Here is a 24992-nt window from a genome sequence, read left to right as displayed (position 1 = left end):
GTAGTCTAGCTACATGTTTTTCACTACTTGATATTGTCCCACAGATTCCTGATGTTCTATTCTTTTTAATTTTTTGGCTTTGTTTTCCTCTGTGCTTCATTTTGAATAGTTTCTAAGGCTGTGTCTATAAGCTCACTGGTCCTTTCTTCTGCCATATCTAATGCACTGTTAATACTATTCAAAGTTTTTGTTTTTTTAAATTCCAGGTATTATGTATTACATTTCTAAAATTTCCATTTAAGTGTTTTTTATAACTTCCTTTTCTCTCCACAGTGTGTTCTTGTTTTCAGTTACATACGTAAGCCTATTTATGTAATTGCAATAGTGTTTTAAGGTTCAACAATGTCTTCAGTGACTGGTTCTGCTTCTACTGATGGATATTTCTCCAGGTTGAGAATTATATTTTCCTGTTTCTTTGCATGCCCAGTGACTTTTGATCAGATGTCAGACATTGTGAACTTTACAGTGTCAAATGCTGAATATTTCTGTTTTTCTTTAAAGAATATTAGACTGTTCTGGCACACTATTAAGTTTCTAGAGTATCAATTTGATCATTTCAATGCTTGCTTTTAAACTCTGTTATTGTTATGTCCACAGTAGTCTTATCTAAGGGCAAATTTAACCCCTCTACTAAGGCAATATCCTTCAATAATTTTACCCAACCCTCTGTGTGCTACAAAATGTCTCTACTCCGACTGATGGGAATTTGACCTATTTCCAGGTGGTGCGAGCTCTGGGAATCAACCAGCCTACTGCTTTCTGGTGCTTCTTTCTGGAGGTTTCACACATGCACAAACCAACACTTAGGGAGGTCAAGGATTTGAGGGCCCCTGCAGATCTGCGGCTCTCTCTTCCTCTTTCTCTCTGTCTCTCGGTTTCTCTCGCTCTCATCAGTTCACTCTTCTCCAGTATTCTTCCTCAGTAATTCTATCCACCATGGTGTGTTATACTCTGATTTCTGTTCCCTCAACTGCTGGGCTCTGTTATGGTTTTCCCTTGCTGATTTTTGACTTGGAACTGCTTTCTGGCGGTCGTGTGGCAATCACAGGGTCAAGGTGCCCCTCATTTCTCTCCCTCTCGCAGAGAGTATAGTACCACACAGCGTGTTTTCCAATATCTGAAAACAACTGTCTGTCGAAATTTCTAGTTGTTTTATGGGGAGGCAGAGGGAAATTATTAGAGAGTTAAATATTCATGGATAGAAGTGGAAATATTTGAAATACATACAGTATATGGTTGATGAATTTTCTGAATTGCTGCATGTTCAAAATTTCTTTGCCCCCACATAAGATTGATCACGTAACTTGGCATCAGATGGCTCTTTCAATTATAGAGTTTTTTTCATTCTTGAAAATTTATTTTATTATTTATGTTATTATTTCCTTTCATCTACTGTTTTTATTCTCTCTTTTTTTGGGTTGGACTCTATTTTCATGCACGGTGGCACTTAAGAACTATTTCCTTGTTTCAGTTTCTCTTACATGAGTTTGCCCAAATATTAATCTTTTTATACTATTTTTTAATTTTATATTACAGATCACCATCTTGAACTTCAGTAGTGTCCATCTTATTAATCTTAAATCACAATTTTAATTCATAAAATTGTGCATTTTTCTAATTATTCCTTTTGAGCGTCAACATTTTTTTTTTAGGAGGTACTGGGAATTGAGCCCAGGATCTCATACATGGGAAGCAGGCACTCAACCATTGAGCTACATTTGCTCCCTAGTGAGAGTTGGTTTTTTCGTGTGTTTGTTTTTAGCTGGTACCAGAGATCAAACCTGGGACCTTATATATGGGAAGCAGGTGCTCAACCACTTGAGCTATATCTGCTCCCAGCCCATTTCTTTTTCTTTTTTTAACTTTTTAAAAATTCATTGAAGTATATCACTCATACATAAACATACATAAAAAAATAAGTGTACAGTAGTAGTTGTGAACTTACGAATCAAACATACATAACATCATACAGGACTCTTGCACCTCACCCTACCACCAATATCTTACATTGTTGTTAAACCTTTTTAACTAATGATTAAAGAGCATTGTCAAAATATTACTACTAACCAAAGTATTTTCCCCCAACCCCCCATTATTATCTTTCTATCATTTACACACCAACATACATAAGCAATAAGTTTATAGTAAAAGTTGTGAACTTACAAAGCAAACATGCGTAACACCATACATTAACTCTCCACCAACACCTTGCATTGTCGTGAGATGTTTGTTACAAATTATGAAAGAATACTGTCAAAATCTTACTACTAACTATAATCCTTACCTTATTTTGGTGTATTTTCCCCCTAACCCATCCTATTTTTATTTTTTAAATATATTTTTTATGACAGAAGTTGTAAACTTATAAAACAATCATGCACTTGTGCAGAATTCCCAAACAACACTCCTCTATTAACACACTTCACTGTGATGGAATATTTGTTACAAATAATATAACATCATCTGATTGTTACCACTTGCGTAGTGTATATTTGGCTCACATTTTCCATACTGCCCCATTATCATCCCAGTGCATCTTTTGCATACATGCAAGAATATTACATTATTACTGCTAACCACAGTCCATAGATCATACCAGCTGTATTTTTCCCAGGCTTCTCCACATTCCCACCACCCTGCAATAGTGATGTCCATTAGCTCTAGCTCACAAAGGACACTCTTGCATCTGTACCATCAACCACAATTCTCATCCACCTCTTGGTTTACTGTGCTATTTTGTCCCTAGAATATTCTCTAGCACTCTGTTAATGGTATTAATGCTAATACCTAGACTACCATTTTCAGTCACACCCCCATTTATAAACTAGCTGTTACTATATGTTACAATCCACTCTGTACATTTCTACATTTTTACAGTAAAGCTAATTAAAACTTCTACATACATTAAGCATCAGTAGTCCATCTTAGTCCTCCTCTTATCTCCTTTAAGAATCCACCACCTACTACCAGATCTTGAAGCTATTTTCCTACAATTTCTTCTAGAAGCATTATGATTATTGCTTTTATTTTATTTTTAGGTTTTTGATTCATTTTGAGTTAATTTTTGGATAAGGTGTGAGATAGGGGTCCTCTTTCCTTCTTTTGGCTATGGATATCCAGTTCTTTCAGCACCATTTGTTGAATGGACTGTTCTGCCCAAGCTGTGTGGGTTTGACAAGCTAGTAAAAAATCACTTGACCATACATGTGAGGGTCTGTTTCTGAACCATCAGTTTGCTTCCATTGGTCTATGTGTCTGTGTTTATGCCAGTACCAGGCTGTTTTTACCATTATAGCTAGGTAATATAATTTAAAGTCTAGAGAGGAGAGTTGCTTTTCCTTTTTAAAATGTTTTTGGCTATTCAGCACCACTTACCCTTCCAAAAATTTTTGATAATCATGTTCTCAATTTTTAAAAAATGCTGATGGATTTTATTGGGATCGCATTGAAAATGTATAAAAATTGAGTAAAATTGACATCTTAATGGTATTTAATCCTCCAATCGTGAGCATGGAATGTTCTTCCAGTTATTTTGGCCTTTTAAAATTTCTTTTAACATTGATTTGAAGTTTTCTGAATTTAAGTGCTTTAGACTGTTGGTTAAGTTTATTCCTGACTATTTGAGTTTCATCTGTCATATTTTATTTTCACCACTCTTTTGACACTCATGGTTACTTTTATTGATATAATCTTCATTTCTAATTTTCCTCTAGGCCTCTCTCTCTTTTATCTTCAGGCTCTAGCACACTCTTTAGAATTTCCTGAAAATCTAGTCTCTTGGTTAGAAATTCTCTCAGTTTCTGTTTATCTGTGAATGTTCTAAACTCATTCTCATTTTTGAAAGACAGTTTTGCTGGATATAAGATTCTTGGCTGGAAGTTTTTCTGTTGTAGTATCTTAAATATATCACACCACTGTCTTCTTGCATTCTGGGTTTCTGGTGAGAAATCAGCAGTTAATCTTATTGGGTATCCCTTATATGTTATGCATTGCTTTTCTCTTGCTGCTCTCAGAATTCTCTCTTTGTCTTTGGCATTTGACATTCTGATGTGTCTCAGAGTTAGTCTATTTGGAATTTTTCAGATGGGAGTATATTGTGCTTCTTGGACATGGATATCTATGTCCTTCAACAGGGTTGGGAAATTTTCTACCATTATTTCTTCAAATATTCCTTCTGTCCCTTTTCCCTTGCCTTCTCCTTCTGGGATACCCATGACACGTATGTTTGCAGGTCTTTTGCTGTCATTTAGTTCCCTGAAACTTTGTTCAGTTTTTTCCATTCTTTTCTTCACCTGTTCTGTTCACTTTCAGAGACCATTTCTTCAAGTTCACTGATGCTTTCTTCTGTCTCTTCAAATCTGCTATTATATAATTCAAATGTTTTTTTTCAATTTCATTTATTTTGTCTTTCATTCCCATAAGACCTGCCTTTTTTCTATGTATGCTTTCAAACTCTTGTTTGTGCTCATCCAGTGTCTTCTTAATATCTTAATCTCTTCAGCTATCTCATTGAATTTATTAAGATTTGTTTGAACATCTATGATTAGTTGTCTCAACTCCTTTATGTCATATAGAGGCTTATCTCTTTCCTTTAACTGGGCCATAGCTTCCTGTTTCTTGCTGTGGATTGTAATTTTTTGTTGGGGTCTTAGCACTTGGCTTACTAGAGTATTTATTCTGGGTGCAGTTTTTCCTCTTTAGTTCAGGGTTTCCTGCCCTTTCTCCCTTGCTGGTTGTTCATAGGAAGGGTATAATTGGTGCTATAAGCTGTGGAGGCTCAAGCTGCTCTCATTGCTCCAGGGACAATGGGGTAGGGACAGAGTCACAGCCGTGTGGAATAATCCAAGTCGTGCAGGCCTAGGCTCTAGTTGCCCAGAGAGACTGATGAAGCTTCAAGCCCCTTTCTCCCCTGCCTAGGTTGGGGATGAGCTGTAGGTGTGGCAGCAATCTATGCATCATGGGTCCACGATGACCACATTTGCCCTTATAGACTTCTGATTATTCAGTCTGTGTCAGCAAAGGTACCTGCAGTTACCTGGATAGGCTGGTTGCAGGGCTCCTCAGCCTCCTCCCTGCCAGAGGTGGGGCTGAAGCCTAGGCTAGGGCTGCGGGCCAGTCTGGATGAAAGAAACTGGTTCCTCCCATCACTGTGCTTTTCGATTAGACTGGCTTCCCCTCAGGCTGGAGGCAGAGTCAAAATGGCTGTCACTGGCCTCTTTCCAACTTGGATGGGTTCAAACTTTAGCTGTTCTTAGGGTTATACTTTAGCCAGCCAAAGCCACCAATCAGTAGCTGAAATTGGTGGCCAACCATCTCCTCCTCCCCTGTTTTTGGGAAATGGAGCTTCCAGTTTCAGCCACAGAACAGCTCCTGGGGTGGGTCACGCCGCCACAGTAGGATAATCACTCACCTCCGCAGCTTGACTGGTAATTTCCCAGAGAGGCTGACGCAGGCCCCGCCACTTCCTCCCTGCTGGAGGTGGAGCTGGAGGTTAGGCTAGAGCTGCAATTTGATCTGGATGGATCTGGATGATCTGGATGGAAAGATCCCCACCAGCACTATGATTTTCAGTCTGCCCCGCTTCCCCTCGTGCCGGGTGCAGAGTTAAGATGGCGGCTCCTGGCCTCTTTCTGACTGGGACAGGCTCACACTTCAGCTGTTCTCAGGATTACACTTTAGCCCGCTGAATTTACTCATCAGTACTGAAGTTGGTGCCCAACCATCTCTTCCTCCCCCATTTTTGTCAAGTGGAGCTTTCAATTCCAGCTGTGGAACAGTTCCCAAGGCGGCTTGTGCCTCCAGTAGAGGGTGGCACCAGCCTCCGTGGCGTGGAGCTCTCTGCTTACAAGTCTTGTCTGCAGATGGGCATCTCCTCCTTCCATTCCTTCAAGGATGCTGCAGGATGCTCTTCTGGTCTCCTAGAGCCCCCAAATGGGTGCTTCAGCACCTCCAGATAGCGCTGGGTTATTCCTAACTGCCCTGTAGCAGGAGCTGACTCTAGGAGCTCCTTACTCCAATGCCATCTTGCTTGTTGTTCCCCATTTCTTTTTTTTTTTTTTTTGTTACACTTTTTAAATTAAAGTTAATAGATCACAAAGAACATTACATTAAATAACATTAAAAAGAAATGAAAAACATAAGAGGTTCCCATATACCCCACTCCCCACCCCCCAACCCATCATTTTTGTAAATTGTATTTTTTGAAGATATATACATCACAAAAAAAGTTACATTAAAAAATATAAGAGGTTCCCATATGCCCCCACACCCAACCCCACTCCTCCCACACCAACAACCTCCCCCATCATTGTGGCACACTCATCGCACTTGGTGAACACATTTTGGGGCACCGCTGCACCACGTGGATAATGGTTTACCCTGTAGTTCACACTCTCCCGCAGTACATTCAGTGGGTTATGGCAGGATATATAACCGGTCACATCAAAGCAGAAAGACTTGATAAACAGCAGATTTTGGAGGGTGACACAGTGGGTGGGGGACTTGGGACCCCCCAAAACTGTTGACACCTGCCTTTGACACTTCATAGGAGTTTGATGTGACCGATTTTGTCTTGAGCCTAAATTGAATGCTTTCCTGTTTTTATTTTAATCCCACTTCTTGTTGGTTTCAGGCAATCATTCCACCTTGAGAGATCTTTTAAAATTCTGGCTCTATTAGTTTTTCCTCTCACTTCATATCATCTGAAAATTTAATGAGCAAGATTTTTATGCCTGCATACAAATTGCTGATAAAATATTGACTAATAAAGGCTGAAGACAGAACCCTGAAGTATACCACTAGAGACCTACCTCAATGCCTGGCCCTGGGATAATGAAACTGGGCAGTATGAAAATCACAACAGTAATAAATGAGAGTATAACTTGAAAATCCCCGAGACCCTCATCCTTTCCTAACATCCTACTATTCTAATTAATTTTTATTTTTTTATCACATATAAAATACCCAGTTATTTTCACAGTCTTCACAGACGAAATCACAAATGTTTTATTTTCATTACCTCATATACTTAGGCAGAGAACAGAATAGGCCAGACTTCAGCGCTGATAACATTTGTTTTGAGTATCAGTTTTGAGCACCTTGTGGTCTTGTGCAAGTGCTTTAACCTCACTGAGCCTTAATTTCTTCATCTTAAAAAATGGGAACAAACATACTCACTGTCAGGGCTAGGTATGACTACACTTACATGTCATTAGATTTAACACACGTAAAGCACATGGCCTGGCGCCCGGCGTGGGGTGGAAAGGAGGAGCAGGCACTAAGCTAACACTCTTTAGTATTCGTGTTTTCATCGAATGGGCAAATCCTACAGCAAAGGGTTTTGCAAGTTAATTTTTAAGAATTATTTTTTAAAAGCTATTTTTAAAGAAGCTTGAGATTGCATAAAGGTCACATCAAAAATACAGGGGGTTCCCATGTGCCCCACCCCCTCCCCCTCCCACGCTTTCCCACATTAACAGCGTCCTTCATTAGTGGGGTGCATTCGTTCCACTTAATGGACACATATCGAACCACGATCAATAGTTTACAGTACAGCTTACACTTTGCACCGCACGTTTTTATAGGTTTCGACAAAATGCGTGATGGCCTATATCGATCATCGCAAAGTCATGCAGGACAATTCCAATGTCCCCAAAATGCCCCGTGTTACACCTCCCTCTCCTTCCCTCTCCCTCCCCTCAGCGCCTCCGGTCACCACCGCCTTTATATCAACGTTACAAGCTCTTCCATTGCTAGAACAATAAAAAGTCTACTTCAGTCCATAGTTGCATTTCCCCCTTAGGCTTTTTCAGTCCTCAATCTTGAGGAGTTAATTTTAGATCTCTGTGTCCTTAGCTGGACTTCCGTCTCCAGATCCACACAATCCCACGATTCACCGGAAATGGAAAGCAGCTGGGACTACCCACTTTGTCTTTTCTTTTTCCTCTATAACATTTTCAAACTTCATATGAATGAAAGCATAAAATAGACCAAAATTTCCAGTCCAAATATTCTCCCACACCCTTCAATCTGGTAGAGGCAGCTTTTTGCACAGCCTCCTTTCGTTTTATAGATTTCATCTCTGGTTTGTGTTTAATAAATATTGGAGAGGTGGTTCAAAAGCACTGCAGGACGGGCCATGCCTTTCTAAGGAACTCAGCTCATGAAGGATGGGTAGCTGGGTTAAGATCCTTGTGAACTCAGTGAGAAGATGAAGGCTTTGAAATCAGAGACAGGAGTCCAGTTCTACACTTCAAGTCTCTTCTCCTCTCTGCCTGTCTCTCTTTTTTTTTTTTTTTTAAGATTTATTTATTTCTCCCCACCCACCCACCCTTGTCTGCTCTCTTGTGTCCATTCGCTGTGTGTCCTTCTATGTCCGCTTGCATGCTCGGCATTTGCCTGCCCCTTGTCTGTGGAACGTGGCAACACACAGTGTAGGAAAATGCTTTATAAACCAGCAAGGACCGTAGAAAAGCTAGCTGTTACTATAGAAAGGTAAGTGATTTCCCCCATGTCAGAAAACAATGCGGACATATATTAATATGTAAAGAATGTTTGTAGAAAGGACAGAAAATTGTCATTTTATTTAGAAGCAAGAGGATCACTGGCAGTAAAATCTGCAAGCATTTTTTACGAAGGAATCAGATGAAAAGAAACCCAAAGTCACTGCAAGATTGTCTCTTAATCCTTTTTGGAAATCATCCTGCAGAAATGCAATAAAATCCAGACAGGACTTAGTGAGAGAGGGTCTGGGGCCTGCCTCGCCTGGGCCCAGTGTTAAAAGTGCAGATCCCGGGGCCCCAAGGCAGCCCCGGCTGGCCGGAACACACACTGAGGCTTGGGAACTGCTGAGCTGAGGAGTTGATGCCATTAAGCAACAGTAAACTTACAGTTTAACTGTTGTGTTAACTTTTCTAAATGAAAACAATGAGGAAGTTTTTTACCGGGAGAGTACACTGAAGGCCCACAGTCCCATCAACCAAGATACAGCTGCTGCTAGCATGGTGGCACATCAGTAACACTTCAATTGTCACTACTAGCAGGGTTGTGCTGCTGCTGTTTTTTCAAAGTTACATGGTGTCTTTAAAAGAAAAAGAACTCTTATTCTCAGACCAGTAATTGTCATGAGCATTTCGGTACCATCGTATTGCCACCTGTCTGCATAACTGCCTCACAAAGGCTGAACTTGGCTACGTCGGCCGCATCGCGTGCAGGCGACTCGGGCCACGAGGCTCTGCCTTGTCCTCACAGCTCTGCAGTTCTGCTCTTTTCCTTCCTCCAGTTTTGCTCGGGGCTCTCAAACTGTTTACCACCTGAAAATCTTTTTCCTCTCAACTTTGCCAGCACGGGGGTAAAATTGCACAGCGGAGAGAGTTTCACTTAAAAAACCTGCCACCGTCCCTTGTGCGTGTGTCTCCTCTAACCTGGGCAGCCACCTCAACAGGGGCCCACAGGTCACAGACCTTCACCGCTAACTCGCCCCTTTGCAGAGGGCTCCAGGGCCCTGCCAAGGAACTTTCCAGCACGCCCGAAGCGAGGCTCGGCCAGTATTCGACCAGCATTTTAAATTGCTGCAGAAGGACTTGCCTGAGGCTTGCTGAATTATCCTACCAGGCTCCCTGCAGTCCGGCCAGGGCAACGAGCCTTCGTTATCTGAACAAGGCCCTAGCTCGGCCCTGTGGGAGAGCATCTGCTTCTCTACACCCTGCTAGAACTGTGCCCGGCGTTCTCTCCGGAATCCCCTCTCTCTCTTGCCCCAGAAAGGAAGGCTGGATTTAGAACTTCCGTATGCTGTAGCCTCGAAGGAAAGCGTGTGCTGAAATGGGGAGCTCCACGGTGCCAGCAGGACTGGCGCCCCCCGAGCCCGGCTCTCCCTTAGCTGAGCCACGAAACGGCGCGGCCCGTGGCGGCCTGCCCCCTGCCACGAGCCGCACAGGGCACGCGGCACCCCCGAAGCACCCCAAGCCTGTCGGGGACGCCGTACCAGGGAGCAGAGGAACAGGTTAGGAGTCACCTGGAGGAAGCGAAATTCAGGATTTTCACAAATCAAGGGCACGACAAGCCAAAATGAGGGGGGTGGGGGGCGAGCCCCAGTTTAGAGGAGACTTAAGACACACAACAATGGTGTGGAATGTGTAAGCCTCGTTTAGAATCTGAGTAGGACAAATCAACAATCAGAAGCCATTGTTGAGACAATTGAGGAAATTGGATTCTAGATTGTTAGGGAACACCTAGGAATTTTTGCTAATTTTTAAAGGAGTGATAATGGCATGGTGGTTATGTGGAAAATGTCACCATGTTTTAAAGATGCATGCAAAGTGTGTGGAGGCGAAATGACAAGGTGTCTGGGATTTGTTTTAAAATACTTCCCTCCAGAAAAAAAATGAAAGAGCATTATTGAATCTGGTGCTGAATATATAGGGTTCATTATGCTCTTTTCTCTACATTTCTGCACAATATTTTGAAATACTTCATTAAAATATTTTTAATGAGAAAAATTATATCTTTACCGTCCTTCTGAGGGTGGGCTGGTGTTCCCCAGTGGAAGTGACTTCTCCCTGCTGAGTTCGCTAATCCCCTGTACCGAGCCTTTCTCTGGAGGTAATTGTCTCCCTTGCATTGCCATAGTCAGGCTGGATGTCCTACTCCTTTTTCCTACTTGTTTCACAGCTGCATCTTCCATGGTGCCTGACAATCACTGAATGTCTGTGGTGGAAGGAACAAGAGGATAGAGAGCTATGAGAGCAAACACCTGTGATTGTTTCATCTTCAACGGGGGTAGAGATTATTATTGAGATGATCCTGAAGTCGAGACTAGAACGCCGCGTTTTAATTCGAGTTCTCTGGCCTCTTCCTTATTTTAGAGTCATAGACCAATGGTTATGTTTTTCACATTCAAGAAATAGGTGGATTTGTAGGGGGAGAGGAATGACTGGATATTGGCAAACGGCCCCGAGCGTGATCTCGTCAGTAGGAAGTTGAGTCTTGCATGACCGCTGGCCCACGATGACCCTCAGTTTCGCCAATAGGCTCCCTGATTTACCTGATTGCCAGATCTACCTCGATAGCCCAACCTACCCATCCACCTGTGTCAGGCCGGTCAACCGAGAAAGGTCAAGCTTTCACTTAGCAACGTGGCAAGGATTCCAGAGCACAGATTTAGGAGTCAGTCAGGACTGAATTTAAGGCTGGCTCCGCTGTTCACTAGTTGCACGGCCTTGGGCAAATGGCTTTGTCTTTCCAAGCCCCAACTCATCTGTAGAAAGGAGATGGATGTCTATCTCACAGCTACCTGTACAGTTACAGAGTAAAGAGTTGCCAATAACTACTTGTATATGTGGAATAATAGTAAAATATTTATTAAACATTTTCTAGGGGCCAGGTACTTTTCTAAGATGTCCTAATAGCATTTGGAACATGTAATAAATAATTTAATCCTTTTAACATTCTAGGGGTAGAGTTCAGTAATTTTCTCAAATTCAGTAGAAAATAGCAAAACTGGGATTCCAGCCTCACCATTCTATCTTGCCATAGAGCCTCTCTTAAACAGCGCAAGGTATGTAGGGCGTCTGATTCAGTGCCTTGCAAATAGGAAACACATGATAGCACCTGTTACTTTAAAAACTCAACCAGAATCAACCTGATTTTCATATCATGAAATCTTACGCATTCCAGGGTTGATTTCATATATGGGACTTTTTTTTAGCCAAATCACCCTCCCCCCTCCCCTCCCCCCCCCCCCCCGCCCCGCCTAAAACTAGCACCTGCCTCCCCGCAGTGCAGTGGGTGACTTGACGCTGACCTCTCCCTGGTCGCACAGCAGCTCGCTGCTCCCCACGAGCCTTTAACTCACCCCGCGCCGACGAGCTCATATACTCACTCCCGGCACCAGAGGCCCCAGACCCAAAAGGAAAGACAGGAATTCCCCGTGGATCCCAGGACCACCTCTGGGCACCGGAAAACCCGGGAAGGGAAAGCGCTCCCCAAGAGCCACGGGGCGTCCTTCTGTCAACACCCTCTTGCTGTCTTCCGTGCTAGTTGTCCCTTGTTACTCCCATTTTGTTTGCTTCACATTCACATGGCAACTGTGTGAATTGTGTAGAGGCCGTTGGTCCTTGACTTTCATAAAACTTGCACATCGGCGCATTGTATGTCGCATCCCCAACATTCCCGTACGCCGAAGGTGGACGCGAGCACATCTGCCGGCCAGTGAACGTTTCCGACCACCACGCAGCGGTCCTGCCCTCCTAGCAACAGCTCCGCCTCGGCTGGACACCATTTTCATCCATGCAGTAGCGTTTGCACAATCGTTTTGATATCTTGGTGCATTTTCCCCTTATTTTACTCAAACAGTCAGATATATTGGAATTAAGCCCCTAGCAATGGAAAAGTATGTAATTGAAATACATCTGTGGGGAAGCGGATGTGGCTTAGCTGATAGAGCATCCGCCTACCATATGGAGGGCCCAGGGCTGGACCCCCAGGGCCTCCCGACCCGTGTGCTAAGCTGGCCCACGTGCAAGGAGAGCCGTGCCATGCAAGGGGTGTCCCCCACGTAGGGATGCCCCACGTGCAAGGAGAGCCGCCCCATGCGAAAAACGCGCAGCCCACCCAGGAGTGGCGCCGCACTCACGGAGAGCTGCAGCAAGATGACGCCAAAATAAGTGACATGGTTTCCTGGTGCCGCATGACAAGAGTGCAAGTAGACACAGAAGAACACAGCGAATGGACACAGAGAGCAGACAACAGGGGGGAAGGGGAGAGAAATAAATAAAAATAAGTCAAAAAAAGAAATACATCTGTGAAAGGCTGAAAACGTATTGTGAAGATTTGCCAAACAGGAAAGCTGCAGCTGAGAATTTTATGCTCTTGTGCGATTTTGCAGAAACGCCGCCCACCCCACCCCGATAGGCAAGGCAGGCCGCCTTGCTGCGCTCACGGCCAAGGGCGCCTCTCAGGAATGCTCTGTGGTTTCAGACCTCCCCGACCACCAGCCAGGAGGCCCAGCCTCAGGGAGGTCAAGCAGCCCGCCAGTGGCCTTGTCCTCCCGTGGGAGCAGCGAGAAGGCGGCGCGGAAGCTGCGCTTCGGCCGTGCTCCCGAGGGGCCCCGAGCCTCAGGTGGGGCCACGGGCCACCTGCCTCGGGCACGAGCCCTGGGCGGCCCTGGGAAGCAGCCGTGATCTGGACTCGGAAGTCCTGGGTTCTAGCCCCCCCTGCCCCAAGTCGCCGAGGCTCTTTGCCTTCCTGTAAAGGGAAGATAACCGTAGCCTGCTTCTCGGTGTTATCGTGGATATCAAAACAGATCGCAGATGTCAAGTGCTCTTCAGCCTGAGAAAGGCCAGAAAGACGTAAATGAAGCGTTTCTGGTTGCTTCTATTTTCAGGTGCAGCCTCCACCACATCCCCTGGTTGGCCAAGGCTGAGTTTCAGGCCTTCTACGTCTCCCCTGGGACCCACTTTGCTTGGCTGCCCTGGGGAAGGTTGCAGGAGGAGTCTAATCCATTTCAAACAAATAAACGGAACTAGCCCGCTTCCCCTCCGCCTGCCAGCTCCCCCACTTCCCGCACACACACACACACGCGTACCACAGCTGGCGAGCTGGCCGTGGGTGCCTTCTCACACACACAGACACACACACGCTCTCTATCTCACACGCACGTACGCACACGCTTCCGTCCTCACCACTGGAAGGGTTCCTGGTGCACTTTACTTTTACAGGGACCTCCGCATTTCCCGGCTTCCCCTAACCTGGGGGTCTGGGCGCGTCTTCCCTGTCCTGCAACCTGCTTGCTTTTGTGCTGCACTGAAGGTTTTTGTCCCCTCCTCTTCCAGGTTCATGTGGTTTTGCTGATAGTCTTCTTTTTCATAATTGTAAAGGTCGATTCAAACTCTGCTCCATCTTGTGAGTTTAAGATAATTTTATACAATTAAAAACGGTCATTATAATTGCAAGTGTACTCAGTTTATATTAGGGGTGAGAACACAGTCATAATTAAGAAAGAGAAGAGATTTAAGGAATTACAAATCAGACAATGTAGAGGAAATCTAAGACTTCCTATAAATTATATAAATCATCAAAATGAATGCAAAGATAAGGAAAAACCTGAATAGACAAATTCCCATAGAAGACATTAGAAATGGGATCTACTATTTAAAAGAGTCCCAGAAGCAAATGGTTTAGTTGCCACACTCTCTATCGCCTTTAAGGATCAGATAATCCCAATGTTATTAAACTACTCAAGATAATGAAAGACAACCACAAAGAGATCCCCAATGAATTTTATGAGGAGAACATCACCTTAATACTTACATCTCATAGACTACTCTCATTTGGAAATACAGATCTTAATTCTTAATAAAATATCAGCAAGTACGGGCAATCCGTGTGTCAAAAAGAATAATACGCTGTAACCAAATAACCTTTTATTCTAGGAATGAAAGATGTTTCAAGATCAGAAAATTTGTCAAATAGTTATTCCATCAACCAATTAAGAAAGAAAAAATTATTATATGAATAGATATTAAATAGGAACCTGATGAAATTCAGTAGTCATTCCTACTTAATGCAGGCACATAAACCCTTACACAAAATTCTGAAATCCAGGATCTCTGAGAACTAAAATGTTGCTTTTAAGTTTGGCATCCAAATTCATTTGGTGGTAAAGCTCATTTGAACTAACACAAAGAAATTACTCACCTACAGAAAGTATTGTTCATTAAAAATGCAAAGCATATGTTTTATATGTAAGGCATACCAAACAAACAAAAAACTTGGGGATTTTTTGTTACCATGGTTCTCTATCTTATATTCAAAATTATTATAAACTTTTTCTTTTTTTTAAGGTGAGTTTGAGGAGAAATGATAAGATGTGTGTGCTTTAAACTTTCTGGAAACAATGTATTACCATTTCATTGATTTAAAACACTGTTAATTGGTTTAGCACTTACTTTATGTATCACCCAAATTATTTTAAAATGTTGCCAATTATACTATGAATCACCCTCAACTGCAAGATATATCTCTATTTCAGGGATGTTAAAATGTGAAAAACGGTGCCTCTCAGAGTCTTTGAAATATGTGTATGCATTCTCACAACTTGGCCCTTCCTGCAAGGGCCCTGGTCCCCGCTCCGTCTTTCTTGATAAAGTTATAAATCTTGGTGCTGACTGAGGCAGTGGACTGGGCTGGCTCTGACCACACACCAGCCCGGTGCTGCCACTAAATGGTTGACCAGTGACAAGTTACTTAATGTCTCAAAGCTCAGTGCAGGCATGCCTTGTTTTATTGCACTCCACTTTATTGCATTTCACAGATACTGCATTTTTACAAATTAGTGGTTTGTGGCGACCCTGCGTTGAGCGAGTCCATCCACACCGTTTTCCAACAGCGTGTGCTCACTTCGTGTCTCCGTGTCACGTTTGGTGGCTCTTGCAATATTTCGTTCGTTTTCATTATTGTTAGATCTGTTGTGGTGATCTGTGATCTCTGATGCTACTATCGTAATTGTTTTGGGGTTCCATGAACTGCACTCATGTAAAATGGTAAACTTAATGCATGTCGTGTGTGCCCTGACTGCTCCACCAACCGGCCGTTCCCGTCTCTCTCCCTCTCCTCGGGCCTCCCTATTCCCTGAGACACAACAGTATTGAAACTATTAGGCCAATTAATAGCCGACAGCGGCCTCTGAGCATTCAAGTGAAAGGGAGAGTCGCACATCTCTCGTTTGAAACCAAAAACCAGAAATGATGCAACTAGGTGAGGAGGGAAATGAGACAGAAGGAGAGCTGGGCCTCTTGCACCCAACAGCCATTTGTGAATGCAAATGACAAGTTCTTGAAGAACATTTAAAGTGCTGCTCCAGTGGCTGCATTGATGACAAGAAAGTGAAGCACTCTATTGCTGATACGGAGAATGTTCGAGGGGTCTGGATAGAAGATCAAACCAGCCACAACATTCCCTTAAGCCTAATCCAGAGCAAAACCCTAACTCTTTCCAATTCTGTGAAGGCTGAGAGGTGAGGAAGCTTCAGAAGGAAAACTGAAGCTAGGAGAGTTTGGTTCATGAGGTTTAAGGAAAGAAGTCATCTCTATGGTATAAAAGTGCACGGCCAAGCAGCAAGCGCTACTGTAGAGGCTGCAGCAAGCCATTCGGAAGATCTAGCAGGATAACTGACGAAGGTGGCAGCACTAAACAACAGATTGTCAGCGTTGATGAAACAGCCTTCTATTGGGAGAAGATGCCAGCTAGGACTTCCCTCGCTAGAGGGAAGACAGTGCTTGCTTCAAGGCTTCAAAGGACAGGCTGCCTCTTGTTGGGGGCTCATGCAGCTGGTGGCTTTACGTCGAAGCCAGTGCTCTTTCACCATTCTGAAAATCCCAGTGCCCTTACAATTAGGCTGAATCTCCTCTGCCTGAGCTCTGTAAATGGAACAACAAAGCTTCGTTACTGAGTATCTTAAACCCACTGTTGAGACCTACTGCTCAGAAAAAAGATTTCTTTCAAAATATTATGGCCCAACTGACAATACACTTGGTCACCCAAGAGCTCTGATGGGGAGGCACCATGAGATGAATGTCGTTTTCATGCCGCTGGCACACATCCGCACTGCAGCCCGTGGATCAAGGAGTCATCTTGACTTTCAAGTTTTGTTATCGAAGAAATAGCATTTCATAAGGCTATAGCTCCCATATCCTCTGATAGATTTAGCCAAGTCAATTGAAAACCTCCTGGACAGGATTCCCCGCTTAGATGCCATGAAGAGCATTTGTGTTTCATGGGAGGAGGTCAACATACTAACATTAACCGGAGTTTGGAAGAAATTGATTCCAGCACCCATGGATGACACTGAGGGGCTCAAGACTTCAGCAGGGGAAGTAACTGCAGATGTGGTGGAAACAGCAAGAGAGCCAGAACCAGAAGGGGAGCCTGACCTGCGGCAGTCTCCTGATAAAACTTGAACAGAGGAGGACTTGCCTCTTGAGCAAAGAAAGAGGTTTCTTGAGATGGAATCTACGCCTGGTGAAGAGGTTGTGAACATGGTTGAAATGATGGAAAGGATTTCAACTATTACGTAAACTTAGTTGATGAAGCAGGACCAGGATTTGAGGGGATTTACTTCTGTTTTGAAAGAAGCTCTACTGTGGGTAAAATGCTACCAAATAGCATCACATGCGACAGAGAAATCTTTTGTGAAAAGAAGAATCCATTGATGCAGAAAACTCCACTGCTGTCTTATTTTGAGAAACTGCCACAGCCACCCCACCTTCAGCTACCCCCACCGTGGTGGGGCAGCAGCCATCAACGTGGGGCCAGACCGTCCACCGCAAGGAGATGGCGGCTCGCCGAAGGCTCAGAGCGCGGCTGGCAGGTCCGTGTGGCCCGCCTCGTTGCGTATTTGCTTTATTGCGATGACCCTGAACCAAACCTGCAGCGTTTCTTGCACGGGATCAGGAATCACACTTGGATTGTCTGCCACAGGGTTCCTGAGGCTCCCGGCAGGGAGTCAGCCCCTCCTCCCAGGATTTGCTGGGGTGAGGACGATGGTGCCAGAAGGGTGCTGGTGCCGGCAGCAGACCCCGGGTCTTTCCCACATCGGTCGTCCTAAGTTTGTTTTGTTTTGTTTTTTGAGGTACCAGGACTGGGGATGGAACCCGGGACCGCGTATGTGGGGAGCCAGCACTCAACCCCGGGGCCCAGTTGGCTTCCCTGAGCTGGCTTTCTCATTTGTGTGCTTGTCATTTGCTTTGTCTGTTTTTAGGAGGCACCGGGGCGAGAACCCGGGACCTCCCATGTGGGAAGCAGGCGCTCAACGGCTTGAGCCACATGGGCTCTGCCTCAAATTGTTTACTCAGGGGAAACCTCTCCCACACTTTTCTCACTTCTGAAGAAGACCCCCTGGGGCTGCTGGGAAGCTTCCATAGGCCTCAATGCCGATGATAAGTCTGCCCTGACTTTATAGCATCTCAGCAGAAAATGTGAAAGGTCTGACAACGCCCCGCCTTTCAGGAAGTAGCACTTGGGGGCCCCGGGAGCACATGTAACCTTCCCAAGTGGCACAGCCAGCAGCGGAAGGAGGCTAAGCCCCAGACCCCAGGCACACGCCGGGTGCCTCCTAGAACCCGCACGCCTCCTGCCGAGGCCCCTGGCCCGGGGATCGGACCCACGGCGGTTCCTGGCAGGTGCCCCTGGCCAGCCGTGCCCTAAATCCCGTCACTTCTCCTCCCTGGGCTACTTCTTCCGGCCCTGGAAAACCAGGCGGGGGGCAGGAGCGAGGTGGGCCCTCCAGCCCCCCAGCGCCGTGGCGGGGCTCAGGTGTCCCCCACACGTCCGCCCCCGGCCACGTCGAGGGGGGGGGCTCGTCGCCCTGTTTGAAGACCTGCCCCTCCGCCCTCTGCTTCCACAGGATGGGGATGGTGGGCAGCAAGAGGCAGGTCAAGGAGAAGGGGGAGCGGCGCAGCCCCGCCAAGGTCAAAGGCCAGAGCAAGGAGCCTCCGCCCCTGCCACCGCTGGTGAGTGAGGGCGCCCCTGGGGTGGGAGGGGGCAGGAAGCCCCCGGAGGCCGCCGCCTGCCGCCCCCCTGCCGCGGAGAAGCAGGCCCCCACCCCTGCCCCCCCACTTCAGGCGGCAGCTCAGGGGAGTTGGCGCCGGGCCAGAGTTTGAACCCACTCCGTGTGCCCTGAGGCAAGCTCCTTCCTCCTCGGTGTCCCGTGGCCACCTCTGTAGAACGGGTCAGTGGCGGTACCTTCCGGCGGGGACGCAGGGACCGCGCAGTGCGCCAGGGGCCTTTCCCGGCGCTGGACCAGGCCCGCGGGCAGCCCCGGGTTCACTCCTCCAGGCCAGCCTAGACGGGCGAGAGCGATCAAAAGGGGGGAGGGGGACTGGGAAGGCTCGGGGGCATTTAGCGACAGCTGCCGCCTCCTCCCCAGCCGGGAGCCCCTGGAGAGCACGGCCCGCCGCGCAACCCCGCCGGCACCCCGAAGCACGCAGGCTGGGGCGCAGCGCCCCAGGGCTGCAGGGTGCCTGGCCTCGCCTCCCCAGCAGGCTCTCGAGTTCCCGGGGACCCCGTGGGCCCTGTAAGTGCAGAGAACGTCCCAGAGGGAGAAACAAGGGACATTGCAAGGGAAACCCGCGCGGGCGTTGCGGCGAGGGCCTTCCTTCTTCCCGCCACCGCGCCAGCTGCTAACGCGCCCTTGGGCAGCCGCGGCGTCTCTCGGGGGCGGTTTAGACGGCCGCTGGCGCCCGCGTGCCCCTGCACCCCCAGGCCCCTTTGGGGGGGCCCCGGTCGAAGCCCTGCCTGGCCCCGCGCCCCCGCCCACTCTACCCGCACTGGCACGTCCAGCAGGGCATCGCTGGGGGCCTTAGCCGTGACCTGACCGGGGCGGGGTCTTTAACCCCGTCTCACACCTGAGCCCCGGCAGCTTTTCCACCTGTTTCCCCGTGGAGCGCGGGCCTCCGCACCTAACGTGACGTCTGTTAAAAAACACTGAAAGGGCAAACTCAGTAATTTTTCTCCAAGTTATATGCTACTAAGTAGTAGAGCCTGGATTTTTTTTTTACTTAAAAGAAGTCACATATTAATTATGCAAAGACTAAATTACAATAACCCATGACCCTCTGCCCAGAGATAACCAGAGCTGGTCTTCAGAGCTCCTGCCTCCAGACCCTTTGTCTAGACGTTATTTATGTGATGTGTTCATGTTTTTAATGGCACCATGCAATAATAAAATTTTTGCAAGTTTCTACTCCAAAATTGTGCTCATTAAATACAGAACACAAACAAAAGAATATTTATGACATACGTCAGATGGAAAGAATGGCCATAAAATAAATGCCTCTGGTTCCGCTCCCACCCTATGACGGAGGCAGTGATGAGCTCCCTGGCAGCCACTGCCCCTCTCCAGCCCGTCCCCTGGCTCTGAGGCCCACTCCAATGTGTCTGTCATCCATAGCTTTGCTTTTTCACGGTCTCACAAATGTATATATTCCTAAACAAAATTCCACTCAAGTTTTCACACGTGGGACTTTTAAATCAATTGAACAGGGCGTCTTCTTGGGAAACTTGGTTTGTGGCTCGATGCTGTGTTAGTGAGATTTGTCTGCACGCACGCACGTAGCCATAGTTCATTAATTCCCACCCTTGCACCGTGTCCTGTTGCCTGACTCTATCCCAATTTGTCCATTTTCCCGAAATTATCCGGCAGGACTCTTTCCGTGATTTAAAATCTTTTGTGTATTACTATTTTTTTTTTACTAGGAGCCTCCTTGTGCGTACCTCCTGGTATAATCATGCAGAAGTTTTTCTACAGGCTTGAACCTGGGAATAAATCTGTGAGTTTTAGGAAAAGACATTTTTTAAATAGTCTCCACGTCCGCAAGTGCCCTTTTGCAAGTCCGTCGATAGATCCAGGGTTCTGATGCTGCTGCTCGGGCTTGTTCCCCCACGCACAGCCTCTTATCAGGCAGTTCCAGCCTCCCTTGCCAGCTGGGGCGTCCCCACCCAACTGTCCTCTGACCACGGCGTGGGACCGACGATCTGGGGGTGACACCCCGAGGAGCCCCCGCGGTGGGTACCGAGCTCACTGCGCAGCCCCCCGCCTGGCTCCAGCAGAGTATGCTCAGGGCCCCCTGGCAGCGCGGCTGCCCCCCAGGGCCTGCTCTAACCTGCTCTGTGTTCCCGCTCAAGGTGCTCTTCAACTGCGGCACTCCTCCGCCTGAGGGCAGCCCCCCGGACCAAGGTAAGCAGCTCGGGCAGCGCAGCCCCCCTCGCCACCCCCTCAGCGCCCTGCCTCGGGGGTCCGAGCGGGGAAGAGCTGGGAGGGCCTTCCTGAGAAGGAGGGATCTGGAGACGGGAAGACTGGGTGGGGGCGGCCGGGAGCAGCTAGACAGGGGGCCCAGCCTTGTCCCGGGCTTCGCCGGCTCCTGGGGGGGCTCTCCTGGAACCAAACACCATGTCCTTTAGTGGGCCTGAGCCTGGGTGGGATTTTAAAAAAGAAACGCTTGGGGAGCGGATGTAGCTTGAGCGGTTGAGTGCCTGCCTCCCACATGCGAGGTCCTGAGTTCAATCCCCGGTACCTCCTAAAAACAAACAAATGAAAAAACCAGCTCTCATTGGGGAGCGGCTGTAGCTCAGTGGTTGAGCGCCTGCTTCCCGTGTACAGGGTCCCAGGTTCAATCCCCGGTACCTCCTGAAAAAAACAAAAAAACACTTTGCAAAAAAAAAATTACCAGATTAATTATACAATTGTAAAAAAGAGGGAAAAGGAAAGAGTTATGGGAATTTCAAGCAGCTTCATCCCAGCCAAGCTTTCAAAGAGTCTGACTCAACCTCAAAGGGCCAGAGCAAAACGCCCCACAGCAACCCCGGCCCTAAGTCTGCCCCCCGCGGGCCCGTCTCCTTCCCAGCCCTTCCCCAGCCTGCTCTACGGTCGCTGCCTGTCTGACCATCACATCGCCCGCCCACCAGCCCGTCTCCACCACCAGGCAGGCCCTGGGTGAGGCTCGCCCCACTCAGAGCCCACCCACAGAGGTTCAGAACTGGCTTCCAGGCGAGCGGAATCCCACTCTCCAATCCCCAGAACATCCTCAGAACTCAAGTTCTGTGCGAGGGCAGGGGCTGCCTTGGCGGTGCTTCATTCTTTTTTTTTTTTTTAGATTTTTAATTTATTTCTCTGTCCCCCCAGGAATCTGTTTCTTTTTGTTGCGTCATCTTGCTGTGTCAGCTCTCCGTGTGTGCGGCGCCATTCCTGGGCAGGCTGCACTTTCTTTTGTGCTGGGCAGCTCTCCTTATGGGGCGCACTCCTTGCGCGTGGGGCTCCTCTACGCGGGGACACCCCTGCGTGGCACGGCACTCCTTGCACGGATCAGCACTGCGCATGGGCCAGCTCCACACGGGTCAAGGAGGCCCGGGGTTTGAACCCTGGACCTCCCATGTGGCAGGCGGACGCCCTATCCGTTGCGCCACATCCGCTTCGTTCTCTGACTCACATGCTGCACGCTGAATACCGTTTGCAGAGCTGGTTCTGCTCAAGGACTGGGGAGGGTATAAAAGTGAGTGAGGCACGCCCCCCCTCCCCCCCCCCCCCGAAGAGCTCCGAGGCAGGGAAACGCACGAGCAAGGCTCTGCGGTCGCTCGGAACCCCCGGGCGGGGCTCCACCCTGCCGGTGACGGCAGCCAGCGCCCTCCACAGATGGGGCGCCCCCAGGAAATGAGGCCTGGAGCCAGGAAGGCGCGTGGATCATAGTCCTGAGGGCCCGCTGTCCTCACGGCAGCCCCGCTTTCACCCAGAGTGGGGCCATGCCCCGCACCTGCCCACTCATTCTTTTTTTAAGGCGGTACCAGGGATCAAATCCAGGACCTCGTCCGTGTGAAGCAGGTGCTCAACTGCTGAGCTACATCTGCTCCCCAACGCTAGCAGGTTTTTGCGTTTGTTTTTAGGAGGTATCGGGTATTGAGCCCAAGACCTCCTGCGTGGGAGCAGGTGCTCGACCCCTTGAGCGACATCTGCTCCCCAATGAGAGTGGGTCTCTTCATTCTTTTGCTTGTTTTTAGGAGGTCCTGGGGATCAGACCCAGGGCCTCGTGCCCGGGAGGCAGGCACTCAACCACCGGGCTGCACCTGCTCCCGACACGCTGGTTCTTGACAAAACTGAGCCATCTACCCCCAGGGAAGCCAGACGATCACAGGGGACCTCTCCCAGGCGTCTCCTTTGGGCCCCAGAGCTGTGCAGAGGGGCCCCATTGAGTCCTGAGCCCCTCCCCACCTGCTCGGGGGCACGGCAGAGGGCAGCGGTTTAGAGGCAGGGGCGTCGGGTGCCGCCAGCCTGCAGCGCGGGCCGGAGCTCCTGGCCCTGAAGTCGCCTGGGGCAGGACCACACACCTTTAGGGGAGAGGCTGGGTGGGCACCTGGGGGTGCTCAGGCGTAGGGAGGGCAGCGGGGAGCCTGTGACACGGGGTCCCCGTGTCGCCTTTGTCCATCAGTGCCTCCCCCGCGGCAGAGCTCCCGCTGAGCCCCCCTCGGGCTTTGATTCCCTGCACGGCGGCCCCGCCAGATCCGCAGGCTCCCTACGCGGGCTCCAGGGGGAGCCCAGGGCCCTGGGGAGCGGGACCCCCGCGGGTCCCGACCAGAGGTCAGAGGCCGGGTGCCCGGCAGGCATGCCCGCTTCAGCGCCCGGGAGGGAGCGGGTCGCCATGGCGACCCTGTGTCCGCGGCCGCCGGTGGCCCTCGCGGGAGCCGGCAGAGGGCTGACGGCCCGCTGACCCGCTCCTGCCGGCCCTCCCGCGAGGGCGCGGCCTCCCCGTGCGTTGCAGAGGGGCACTTCGTGGTGGCGCTGTACGACTACAACGCGACCAACGACCGGGACCTGCAGGTGCTGCGCGGAGAGAAGCTGCAGATCCTGAAGGAGTAGGTCCCCACGGCGCTGCCCGGCCAGTGTCCCGGCCGCGCTGGCCTCCCGCCCGCCCACCCCTCACCCACCCACCGCTGTCCTCCGTGACCTGTGCTAGAGAGGCTTCCCCGCCATCCTGCCGGCCACCCCGATAACCGCAGTGCTGCTGAGATGTGTTCTATGTAATACAACGCATCCAAAGCGTAGAGCCAGCGGCTTTTGGTATAATCACGGTTGTGCCTTCTCCACCAAAACCCATTTTAGAACGTTTCCATTACTCCAAAAGGGAAAGCCCCACACCCCTTAGTGGTCACCTCTCCATCGCTCTATCCCTCCATGGCCCTACATCAGCACTCATCTAATTCCATCTATAAATTTATTTATATTTGCATTTTGTGCAAATGGAATCATACAATATGCAGTACTTTGGGTCTGGTTTCTTTCACTTAACATCATGCCTTTTTTTTTTTTAAAGATTTACTTATTTATTTATTTCTCTCCCCTTTCCCCCCACCCCGGTTGTCTGTTCTCTGTGTCTATTTGCTGCATCTTCTTTGTCTGCTTCTCTTGTTGTCAGCGGCATGGGAATCTGTGTTTCTTTTTGTTGCATCATCTTGTTGTTGTGTCAGCTCTCCGTTTGTGCGGCACCATTCCTGGGCAGGCTGCACTTTCTTTCGCTCTGGGTGGCTCTCCTTACGGGGTGCACTCCTTGCACGTGGGGCTCCCCTACGTGAGGGGCACCCCTGCGTGGCACGGCACTCCTTGCGCGCATCAGCACATTGTGTGGGCCAGCTCCACACGGGTCAAGGAAACCCGGGATCTGAACCACAGACCTTCCATGTGGTAGGCGATGCCCTAACCACTGGGCCAAGCCCACCACCTCATGCTTTTCTAACATTATAATTTTTCCAGCATTTTCTTAAACTTGACCCAACTGTCTTCCTTCCATATACCATTCTGAAGTCTTTTTGGTAAGGGGGCTTCCATTCACTACCTCTTGCCCTGCCTGTTAAAGTCCTATTCATCCTTCAAAGCCCCTCAACTGCCACCTCCTCCAGCAGCCCTCCTGACTCCTCACCCGCTCCACTTGACTTGCTGTTCCATAGAGCCTTGCAGTTGAGTCAGTTTGTCCATACTCATCTCCTGCGCTAGACAGAGCTCTCGCCCAGGATTCTCCGGGAGAAAGCAGCGTATCTTAGCATAGCCCTTCTCAGAAACTTCCCCAGAGTCGGCTCTCGCTCAAACGTCAGGCTTCTTCTGTGGAGCTTGACGGGCCTAATTCTGATCTCGAAGCTCTGCCGTGGCTTTGCGCCAAGAGGATGAAAGCCTGGACTTCTGATCACGTGTGGCTGCCCTGTCCCCCCTGCCTCGGCCGCCCCGCTCTTCTCCCCCAGGCCAGTCCCAACTCGCTCCCAGATCCTGAGCCACCTCTGCAGTTCTGCCCCATTCACCGCGAGGCAGGGCTGTGGGCGAGACGCAGGGGCCCTCCTGGTTTTACCTGGCTGCCGAGCACTTCTCGTTAGAAACCACCCGGGCAGCGCTGCGACGCTGGGAACCTGCCAGGCTGCCCCTTTCCCCACCTCTCTGCTTCCCGAGCTGAGCTCCCGCCATC

General features: G+C 48.7%; 1 protein-coding gene across 1 annotated transcript in view; it reads left to right on the top strand.

The window, feature by feature from the left end:
• The window catches only part of BLK (BLK proto-oncogene, Src family tyrosine kinase), a 73069-nt gene that overhangs the window by 31361 nt on the left and 16716 nt on the right, over positions 1-24992 (top strand). Inside the window, exons 2-4 of the mRNA XM_058288029.1 lie at positions 18401-18506; positions 20680-20731; positions 23304-23397. Of these exons, the coding sequence (XP_058144012.1) occupies positions 18402-18506; positions 20680-20731; positions 23304-23397 (251 nt within the window). The 5' untranslated portion in view covers position 18401. The remainder of the gene's footprint in view (positions 1-18400; positions 18507-20679; positions 20732-23303; positions 23398-24992) is intronic.

Source organism: Dasypus novemcinctus, chromosome 25 (assembly GCF_030445035.2).
Source record: "Dasypus novemcinctus isolate mDasNov1 chromosome 25, mDasNov1.1.hap2, whole genome shotgun sequence".
Taxonomy (NCBI): domain Eukaryota; kingdom Metazoa; phylum Chordata; class Mammalia; order Cingulata; family Dasypodidae; genus Dasypus; species Dasypus novemcinctus.
This window is presented reverse-complemented; position numbering and strand designations above follow the sequence as displayed.